We start from the raw sequence: 11,882 nt of genomic DNA, 5'->3' as shown, positions 1-11,882 counted from the left end.
TATCCATTACCTTTACCTGCTTATGCTAGACTCTCCCTCTACGTCCTTATGATAGACTATCCCTATACCACCATATGATAGAATATCCCTATACCTCCTTATGCTAGACTATCCCTAAACATTCTTATGGTTGACTATCCCTAAACCTCATTATGATAGATAATCCCTATATCTCCTTATGATAGATTAGCTTCATTACCTCCTTGTGATAGACTATCCCAATACCTACGTATGATAGACTATCTTTATACCTTCTTATGATAGACTATCACTATACCTGCTTATGAAAAACTATCCCTATACCTCCTTATGATAGACTATCCATTACCTATACCTGCTAATGCTAGACTATCCTTATACCTCCTTATGATAGACCAACCCATATACCTGTTTATGATAGACTATCCTTTCCCTATACCTACTTACAATGTATGATAGACTGTCTTTATACGTCCATATGATAGACTATTCCTATACCTGCTTATGATCGACTATCCCTATACCTGCTTATGATAGACTATCCTTATTCTTCCTTATGATAGACTATCCCTTTACCTCCTTATAATGGACTATCCCTATACCTCCTTATGATAGACTATTCCTATTCCTCCCTTTAATAGACTATATCTATACCTGCTTATGATAGACTATCCCCATACCTGCTTATGATAGACTATCCCTATACCTCCTTATGATAGACTATTTCTATCCCTCCTTATGATAGACATTTCCCTATACCTCCCTATGATAGACTATCACTATACCTGCTTATGCTAGACTATCCCTTTACCTCCTTATGATAGACTATCGCTAAATCTACTTATTGTAACGGATGCGTGCCTACAGTTCGTTACCAAGTTCTTTCTTGGACCCAGTAATTGTTGTAACAAACAAGTGCCGACAATATATACAAAATAACGGCCGTCTTTCTGACTCAAATAACTTTTACCTAATCTACACCCGGTAGATATTTTACATTAATATACCTCTAACACTAATATAGTCAAAAAGCCAACTAAAACAACTGTATCACAATATATCCGTCACCCTGTATCAACAGTAAATAGCCCCTTACTGCGACACCCGTGACTGTGTACACCCTTTACCGCGACACACCTTGACCACGTCACCCTTTACCGCGACTGCCGTTTGACCAAGTCACCCTATAGCTAGCCACTATAAAACCTATGCCTTGGTAAACCCTGTGTCTTGGTACCTGACACCCTGTATCAACAGTACGTCGCCCTGTACTGTGATACCCTGTGACTATGCACACTATACTGTAACACAATTTATTTTGACCATGTACTATAAAGGAATACAGTGGAACCCTAGCTTATGCAGCTAGGCCCAAACTTATACAGCTTGGTCACTGATTACCTTTTTAGAGTTGTTCCTTCTTCTTCGACCGCCAGAGCAAGAGAAGCTTTTCATCTGATGGAACCTCTATTTATATACCTAGCCATCCAATGAAATGCCTTCTTTCATTAGCCAATCAAAACTACTCTTACTTCCTAATTACAAAGAAATAACTAAAGCAAGTCTATACTAACGATCATTTATTGAACAATGTAATTAACAAAGAATCAACCGCTTCATTACCCACGCCTCTGATTCAATGCGTCCCGCATTCACAGTAAGTAAAAGAGCAAATGTATATTTTTGTTTTGTTTTGTAAATGTCTTTGAATCACTCAGTCGAACCATTCTTCTTCCTCAACCTTGACAACAGACTTCCCATTCTCCGTGTACGATGTCGTTGTCTTTATGGTTCTCCTGTGGTTTGAAAAGTTCACCTGGACAGCTGCATCCACAAATGTCTTTACATTGCCTAACTGTGTCCCTGTATCTCTGGTCTGTAGTCCTGGTTCACGTACACTACCTGTGACGGATTTCACAGCAATACTCGAAACACGTGCAGAATCTTGTGGAATGTTAGGTCTCTTTGGTGTATATACAGGGTTCGGACGACAGGGTTTTCTCACAGTAATCATTTCTTCCATCTTAGATGTCTTAGATGCAGGTTCTGGATCGTCCTCAGATATTTCCCCTAGGATATCTAACACATTCCCTGGATCATGTTCATCCAACGAGTCTTCTCGTACTGGGTGCTTCCTCTCCTTGTGTCTCTTCAGACAAACATTCTTCTCCGTGACAAAGTTACACTCATTACACTCAAACTTCTTCTTTTCTCTTGCATTGGTTCCGCAGATCACCAAGTGCGCTTTCCACTCTTCATCTGATGGAAGTCTCTCGCAACACAGCGGACACACCAAACCTGGCTTTCTCGGAGTTGTTTTCACTTGTGGCATCTTCCTATAACACACAAAGATTCACATCTATCATTTTTTTTTTTTTTTTTTTACAGTACATATTCAGTCATCCAGACTGGTCTTCTTCTGACACGGCCTTTTGTGCTATCTGGAAGATCTACAATCTCGTTCACCTCGAACTCTGATCCATTTTGTATTTGGTCAACCTCGACATCTGTACGAGTCTCACTTTCACCTTTGAGAACCTGGGATTGGCATCTGCGCATCCTGTCAACATGAATAACATGTTCTTTCTTGTTTTCATCACTAACAACCTTGTAAATGACATTTGATACTTTTTCAACTACCTTGAAAGGACCTTGCCAAAAACTCATCAGCTTTGATGACCTGCCAACCTTCTTTTGAGGGAAAAACACATAGACCAACTCCCCCGTCTCGTAACTATCCCATTTTAGTTTCAGGTCATGGTAATGTTTCTGTCTCAACATCGCCCCTTCCAAGTTTTCTCTGGCTAACCTATGAGCCGAAACCAACCTCTCTCTAAGTTCCCAAGCCCATTGACTTTGCAAAACTGGTTTAGACTCGTTAGGGAGATCATAGAACAGATCAACTGGGGTAGAAACCTCTCTCCCTAACATAAGCATGTTTGGAGTAAACCCTGTACTTTCCTGTTCTGTTGACCGGTACGCCATCATAACGTAAGGTATGTGAACATCCCAGTCATCCTGACACTCATCAACATAGGCACAAAGCATGCTTGCAAGAGTCCGATTGAATCTTTCTACCATACCGTCCGATTTCGGGTGATATGGCGTAGTTCTCGTTTTCTTGGTGCCAAGCAAAAGACACATCTCTTGAAACAGTTTGCTTTCATATTGTCGCCCCTGATCCGAGTGTATGGCGTTTGGTACACCAAAACGAACAACAACCTCCTCCACGATGAGTGCAGCAACTGTACTGGCCTCCATATTTCGCATGGCAAAAGCTTCTGTCCACTTGGAAAAGTAATCACTTACTACCAAAATATATCTGTTTCCGTCCTTTGTTTCCGGTAATGGTCCGAGTATGTCAGACGCCAATCTTTCCATGGGATATCCTGTAGGCTCTATTTGCATAGGTGCTCGTCGTTTTGCACATTCTTTCCTACATACACAATGTTTGCACCCAGCAATATACTGTCGAACATCTCTTTGCAAGCCAGGCCAGTAGAACTTCTGTCTCACACGACTCAGTGTTTTGTGCACTCCTAGATGCCCACTAGTTCTTGTGTCATGACACATGTTCAGCATGGTTCGTCTTTCCTCATATGGTACAACTATTTGACTCTTTTTGTGTTTTGAAGGGTTTACCCAACGTCTGCACAGTAAACCGTTGTCAATAGTCAATTGATCCCATTGTGCAACAAGGGATTTTACCACATTGCTCAGAGGCTTTACCGAACCTGGATTTGGCTTTTTCCCGCTCTTTACCCATTCAGTTACTAATTTCAGATCGCTATCGGCCTCCTGCTTTTCTTTCAATGTACTTGTATCTTCATCTTGTTTGTCAATATTCACTTTTGGGTTACCATCCTTCTTGATCGTTCGTACAGGAAGTGGTCCCTCCCCTTGGTCACGTTCCCAATCTTCATAGAATCCACACTGGTGACAGGGAATCCTACTCATTGCGTCTGCGTTTCGGTGCAACTTCCCTGCTCTGTGCTGGATTTCTATATCATATGTTGAAATGACCTCGAGCCAACGAGCTAACTGTCCTTCTGGTTCTTTGAATCTCATTAGCCACTTGAGTGCACTATGGTCAGTTCTCACTATGCACTTATGTTTGTAGAGATATGGTCGATACTGCTTGATACAATATACCATTGCTAGTAACTCCTTCCGGGTTACGCAGTATTTCCTTTCTGACTTGGTAAGTGCTCTACTACTGTAAGATATCACGTTCTCCTTGCCATCAATACACTGGGACAAGACTCCACCAATAGCAAATTGACTCGCATCTGTGTCCAAGATGAATGGTTTGGTAAAATCAGGGTAGGCTAAGATTGGTGCTGTGATCAAACATTTCTTAAGCGTATCGAATGCAATTTGGCATCTGTCTGTCCAAGTGAAAGATGTTCCCTTCTCTGTCAGCTGGTGAAGTGGTTTTGCGATCTCGGCAAACCTGTGAATGAAACGTCTATAGTAGCTACAAAGTCCAATAAATGACCTCATATCTGTCTGCGTCACAGGCAGTGGCCATTCTTTCACTGCTTTCACCTTTTCTGGGTCTGTTGATATGCCATCTCCTGAAACAATGTAACCCAGGAATAACACTTGTTTTCTAAATAGATGACATTTCTTGGCCTTGAGTTTTAGTCCTGCCTGACGTAGTCTGTCGAACACTTTTTCCAAGTTGACTATTGCTTCATGAAACGTTTTCCCTAAAACAATGATGTCATCAATGTACACCAGGCATATTTCCCAATGAAGCTTAGCCAGCACTGTCTCCATCAGGCGTTCAAATGTCGCTGGACTGTTGCAAAGTCCAAACGGCATCACGTTGAAATGGTAAAACCCACTTCTGGTTACAAATGCAGTCTTTTGCTTATCTGCTTCGTCCATTTCAACCTGCCAGTATCCCGAAAATAAGTCCAGTGTTGAGAACCACTTTGCTCCCGACAATCTGTCCAGTGATTCATCTACCCGGGGCAATGGGTATGCGTCCTTTATCGTTACCTTGTTCAGGGCACGATAGTCCACACAGAACCTTAAACTGCCGTCTTTCTTCTGTACCAAGACTACGCCCGATGCCCACGGACTAGACGATGGTTCTATAATTCCTCTGTCTAACATACTTTGGACCTGCTGATTAACTTCCTCTGCTGCATGGTGTGGAAATCGCCTTGGGGGTTGTTTAATAGGCCTTGTATTCTGAGTATCTATTGTATGCTTCACCATACTCGTTCTTCCCAAATCATCGTCTGATTTGGCAAACAAATCCTGTGACCTCAATAAGAGTTGCTTGACCTGCTCTGCCTGCTCTGGAGCCAAGTCCTTTCTAACTTCATTGTAGAGTTGCACAAGATGTTCTGGTAAATCTTGATATTTAAAACAGCATGTATCATCAACCACGTCCTGGTCAAGTACTCTCTCAGCTGGACTGATTTGTCCAATGTGTGTAGCACGATACACTTTCACAGCATGATCCGATGGATTGAGTAAGCGTACAGGAACAGTCTTCTGTGCCTTGACAACGGCCCGAGCTACCAGAGCCTTTCCTGTCTTCGTAAACTTCTCACAAGACTCCATGATACAGGCTTCACCACGAAGTTGTTCATTGTCAGGAACTTGCACTATTCCCTCACAAATTATCTCTGATCTTGGCGCTATACTGAGCGTCTCCTTCATACTGACTCGGTAGCATCCCAAATTACCTTGCCATGATAATGAACTGTCATTCCGACCAATTCTCATCTTTCCTTGCGCACAATCAATAATGCTTTTGCTTTCTTTCAGGAAGTCTAAGCCTATGATTCCATCTAGCTGCATGTCAACCACAACCGCTGTACACTCACAACTGTAATAGTCTATAGTTATGCGAAAACTTCCTTTCCCTACTACTGCCAAGGGTAGGTCATTGGCTCCAAGTATATCCCGCGTCATTGGTTGAAGATCTAGCCGGTTCCGGTCATTGATAGCTTTGTATGTTTGCTTTGATACTAATGACACAGTAGCACCTGTGTCTATCAGGAATTTTGCCTGAACTCCATTGATATCCAAGTGTACAAAAAGACCTGCCTCTGCACCTTTACATCCTTGTACACATTTCAAGCGACTGGCGTTTGATGTTTTATCTGTCTTGTCCTTTGCTATCATTGCCAAATACCTGGGACATTTCCTTTTCATGTGACCCTCTTCCTTACAGAAGTAACACTGTATACTGTAGCGTCCTTTCTGTGCATCATATGGTTGCCTGTTTTGGTCCTTTTTACTATTTCCCTGTGTATCACTCTTCGTTGCTTTTAAATCATGCATTTCTTCTTCAAGTTTCTTAATAGACTTTTGTAGGGACCCAAGCATGGTTGTCAGATTCTCCATAGCCTTATTCCCTTGACTGGTATCGTGATAAACGTTCTCACCAGAGGCAGACCTAACATACTTCTTTTCGTCCCTTCTGTCCCTTTCCACCTTACAGAACGACTCTATCTCAACTGCCAATCCAACAGCCTCGTTCAAAGTCTTTGGTCTTGACTGCTTAATTCTCAGTCTCATATCGAAATCTGGTAAAGCGTCAATGAAGTGATCCTTAGCCATCATCTCTGCAACATCTCTCGTTACTGTAGGGTACGCCAGATATGTCAATCGTTTGATTCCTTCGCCTAATTCAGGAATTGTCTCTGATGGGCCTAATCTCTTTTCCTTTAGCATTGAGCGATACAACTCCGTTTGGTTTGTCGGAGCAAACCGCGCCTCCAGTGCTGCTGTCAATAGTGTATATTGACCTGGCTCGTCCTTTGACATATTCCCTAGCACTGTCTGTGCATGTCCCCTCAATGATGCAGCAAGATATAACCCTTTTTGTGACTCGGTCCAACGATTGATTTTACTGCATGCCTCAAAATGTGCCTGATAATCCAGCCAGGACCCTGTCCCATCATATGTTGCCGGTTTCATATAATTAGACATTGGCTTCTGCATCGTAGCTAAAGCTTCATCATACATCCCCTGATCCTGGTAATTTGATTTCTTTTGCCGCACAGTAACACGTTCATCGTTGAAATCATGTCCTTCTATCATGGGAATATCATGTGTCACCCTCCTCGGACTATAGCAAGTCTCTCCGTAGTTCTGATCCCTCTCATGTACAATATCCCTGTTTCTTTCACTGCGTCTCTGAGACATACGTCCAATTTCATCAGGAGTACGGGTGTGCATGGGAGTATCATCAAACCTTACTGATGGACGCCGGTCTGTAACATCTCCCCTAGTATCTTTATGACCAACAATATCACTAGAACGCCGTGTAGTTCCTAAACCAGAGTCCCTAGGTCTATCACCTTCTACCTGTTTAACGATACTGGACAAAGGGGTTGATTGTGATTTGAGCCTAATACTATTTTCCCTTAACGTTGCTATTTTCTCCTCCAAATCACTTATCTCGCTGTCCAAGTCATTCATTGTGAACAACTGATCCTATTATTTCAAAGAATGTAAAATTAAACTACCAACACACTATAATGCCTTTATAGATAAATATATAAAACTATCACAACAGTGACTGGATCCCACTACGCTGCCACCAAAATATATGTAACGGATGCGTGCCTACAGTTCGTTACCAAGTTCTTTCTTGGACCCAGTAATTGTTGTAACAAACAAGTGCCGACAATATATACAAAATAACGGCCGTCTTTCTGACTCAAATAACTATTACCTAATCTACACCCGGTAGATATTTTACATTAATATACCTCTAACACTAATATAGTCAAAAAGCCAACTAAAACAACTGTATCACAATATATCCGTCACCCTGTATCAACAGTAAATAGCCCCTTACTGCGACACCCGTGACTGTGTACACCCTTTACCGCGACACACCTTGACCACGTCACCCTTTACCGCGACTGCCGTTTGACCAAGTCACCCTATAGCTAGCCACTATAAAACCTATGCCTTGGTAAACCCTGTGTCTTGGTACCTGACACCCTGTATCAACAGTACGTCGCCCTGTACTGTGATACCCTGTGACTATGCACACTATACTGTAACACAATTTATTTTGACCATGTACTATAAAGGAATACAGTGGAACCCTAGCTTATGCAGCTAGGCCCAAACTTATACAGCTTGGTCACTGATTACCTTTTTAGAGTTGTTCCTTCTTCTTCGACCGCCAGAGCAAGAGAAGCTTTTCATCTGATGGAACCTCTATTTATATACCTAGCCATCCAATGAAATGCCTTCTTTCATTAGCCAATCAAAACTACTCTTACTTCCTAATTACAAAGAAATAACTAAAGCAAGTCTATACTAACGATCATTGATTGAACAATGTAATTAACAAAGAATCAACCGCTTCATTATGTTAGATTATCCCTATACCTACCTATGCTAGATTATTCCTTTACCTCCTTATGATAGACTATCCCTATATCTGCTTATGCTAGACTATCCCTATACCTGCTTATGATAAACTATCTCTTTACCTCCTTATGATAGATTATATCCCTATACCTCCTTATGCTGAACTATCCCTATACCTCTTTATGATAGACTATCTCTTTATTCTTATGATAGACTATCCCTATACATGCTTATGATAGACTATCCCTATACCTGATTATGCAAGACTATCCCTTTACCTGTTTATGATAGACTATCCTTTCCCTATACCTACTTACGATAAAATGTCCCTATACCTCTTTATGATAGACTATCCATATACCTACTTATGATTGACTATCACTATACCTGCTTATGAAAGACTATCTCTATACCTCCTTATGAAAGACTATCCCTATACCTCCTTATGATAGACTATTCCTATACCTGCTTATGATAGACTCTCCCTATACCTGCTTATGATAGACTATTCCTATACCACCTGATGATAGAATATCCCTATACCTCCTTATGCTAGACTATCCCTATACATTCTTATGGTAGACTATCCATTACATATACCCGCTTATGCTAGACTCTCCCTCTACGTCCTTATGATAGACTATTCCTATACCACCTTATGATAGAATATCCCTATACCTCCTTATGCTAGACTATCCCTATACATTCTTATGGTAGACTATCCCAATACCTCATTATGATAGATTATTCCTATATCTCCTTATGATAGATTAGCCCCATTACCTCCGTGTGATAGACTATCCCAAAAACTACTTATGATAGACTATCTCTATACCTTCTTATGATAGACTATCACTACACCTGCTTATGAAAAACTATCCCTATACCTGCTTATGATAGACTATCCATTACCTATACCTGCTAATGCTAGACTATCCCTATATCTCCTTATGATGGACTATCCCTATACCTTCCTATAATAGACTATCCCTATACTTCCTTATGAAAGACTAACCCATATACCTGTTTATGATAGACTATCCTTTCCCTATACCTACTTACAATGTATGATAGACTCTCCCTATACGTCCTTATGATAGACTATTCCTATACCTGCTTATGATTGACTATCCCTATACCTGCTTATGATAATCTATCCCTATTTTTCGTAATGATAGACTATCCCTTTACCTCCTTATCATAGACTATCCCTATACCTCCTTATGATAGACTATTCCTATACCTCCCTATTATAGACTATCTCTATACCTGCTTATGATAGACTCTCCCCATACCTGCTTATGATATATTATCCTTTCTTGATACCTACTTATAATAGACTATCTCTATACCTTCTTATGATCGACTATCACTATACCTGCTTATGAAAAACTATCCCTATACTTGCTTATGATTGACTATCCCTATACATGCATATGATAGACTATCCCTATACCTGCTTATGAAAGACTATTCCTATACCTGCTTATGAAAGACTATTCCTATACCTGCTTATGATTGACTATCCCTATACATGCATATGATAGACTATGCCTATACCTGCTTATGAAAGACTATTCCTAACCCTGCTTATGAAAGACTATTCCTATACCTGCTTATGATTGACTATCCCTATACCTTTTTATAATAGACTATCCCTATACCTCATTATGATAGACTATCCCTATCCCTTCTTATGATAGACTTTCACTATACCTGCTTATGAAAAACTATCACTATACCTGCTTATGATTGAGTATCCATATACATGCATATGATAGACTATCCCTATACCTGCTTATGATAGACTCTCCCTACACCTGCTTATGATAGAATATCCATAACCTATACCTGCTTATGCTAGACTCTCCCTATACCTCCTTATGATAGACTATCCCTATACCACCTTATGATAGAATATCCCTATACCTCCTTATGATACTCTATCCCTATTTTTCCTAATGATAGACTATCCCTTTACCTCCTTATCATAGACTATCCCTATACCTCCTTATGATAGACTATTCCTATACCTCCCTATTATAGACTATCTTTATACCTGCTTATGATAGACTATCCCCATACCTGCTTATGATATATTATCCTTTCCTGATACCTACTTATAATAGACTATCTCTATACCTTCTTATGATCGACTATCACTATACCTGCTTATGAAAAACTATCCCTATACTTGCTTATGATTGACTATCCCTATATATGCATATGATAGACTATTCCTATACCTGCTTATGAAAGACTATTCCTATACCTGCTTATGAAAGACTATACCTATACCTCTGATACCTACTTATAATAGACTATCTCTATACCTTCTTATGATCGACTATCACTATACCTGCTTATGAAAAACTATCCCTATACTTGCTTATGATTGACTATCCCTATACCTTTTTATAATAGACTATCCCTATACCTCCTTATGATAGATTATCCCTGTACCTCCTTATGATAGACTGTCCCTATGCCTCCCTATAATAGTTTATCTCTATACCTGCTTATGATAGACTATAACTATTCCTGCTTATGATAGACTGTCCCTATTACTACTTAAAATAGACTATGCCTATATCTACTTATGCTAGGCTATCCCTATACCTGCTTATGTCAGATTACCACTATACTTCTTTGTGATAAACTAACCCTATATCTGCTTATGCTAGACTATACCTATATCTCCTTATGATAGATTATCCCTATCTCTCCTTATGATAGACTATCCCTATACCTCCCTATAATAGACTATCTCTATACTTGCTTAAGATAGACTATCACTATACCTACTTATGATAGACTACACCTATATCTACTTATGCTAGACTATCACTATACCTGCTTATGATAGACTATCCGTATATCTCCTTATGATAGTCTATCCCTTGACCTGCTTATGCTAGATTACTCCTATACCTCTTTGTGATAGACTATCCCTATACCTCATTATGCTTTACTATCCCTATGCCTCCTTATGATTGACTCTCCCTATACTTGCTTATGCTAGACTATCCCTATACCTCCTTATGATAGACGATCCCTATACTTCCTTATGTTAGACTATCCCTAAACCTCATTATGCTAGAATATCCCTATACCTCCTTATGTTAGACTATCACTATACCTGCTTATGCTAAACTATCCCTATACCTCCTTAAGATAGACAATCCATATACATGCTTATGATGACTATCCCTATACCTACTTATGAAAGACAATCCCTATACCTGTTTATGATAGACTATCATTTCCCTATAACTAATTATGATAAACTCTAATGATAGACTATTTCTATACCTTCTTATGATAGACTATCACTATACCTGCTTATGAAAGACTATACCAATACCTGCTTATGATAGACTATCCCTATATCTCCTTATGACAGACTATCTCTATCCCTCCTTTTGATAGACTATCCCTTTACCTCCCTATAATAGACTATCTCTATACTTGCTTATAATAGACTATCCCTATACCTGCTTATGATTGACTGTCTCTTTTATTCCCTATAATAGTTTATCTCTATA

The 11,882-nt window shown here is 39.9% G+C and overlaps 1 protein-coding gene across 1 annotated transcript; it reads right to left on the bottom strand.

Annotated features, from left to right (window-relative positions):
• Positions 1 to 991: 991 nt before the first annotated feature.
• LOC110447638 lies at positions 992 to 8,327 on the bottom strand. Its single transcript, XM_021493478.1, has 2 exons — positions 8,116 to 8,327; positions 992 to 2,315 (listed from the first exon to the last, which is right to left on the bottom strand). Exon 2 carries the CDS (start codon positions 2,309 to 2,311, stop codon positions 1,694 to 1,696), a length of 618 nt encoding a protein of 205 aa, XP_021349153.1. The 5' UTR covers positions 2,312 to 2,315; positions 8,116 to 8,327; the 3' UTR covers positions 992 to 1,693.
• Positions 8,328 to 11,882: the final 3,555 nt, after the last annotated feature.

Source organism: Mizuhopecten yessoensis, unplaced genomic scaffold (genome assembly GCF_002113885.1).
Source record: "Mizuhopecten yessoensis strain PY_sf001 unplaced genomic scaffold, ASM211388v2 scaffold3543, whole genome shotgun sequence".
NCBI classification, from domain to species: Eukaryota; Metazoa; Mollusca; class Bivalvia; order Pectinida; family Pectinidae; genus Mizuhopecten; species Mizuhopecten yessoensis.
This window is presented reverse-complemented; position numbering and strand designations above follow the sequence as displayed.

What these genes read in the sequence shown, in the direction of transcription:
- LOC110447638 (XM_021493478.1), bottom strand. Translation starts at nt 2,311, where the DNA reads ATGCCACAAGTGAAAACAACTCCGAGAAAGCCAGGTTTGGTGTGTCCG.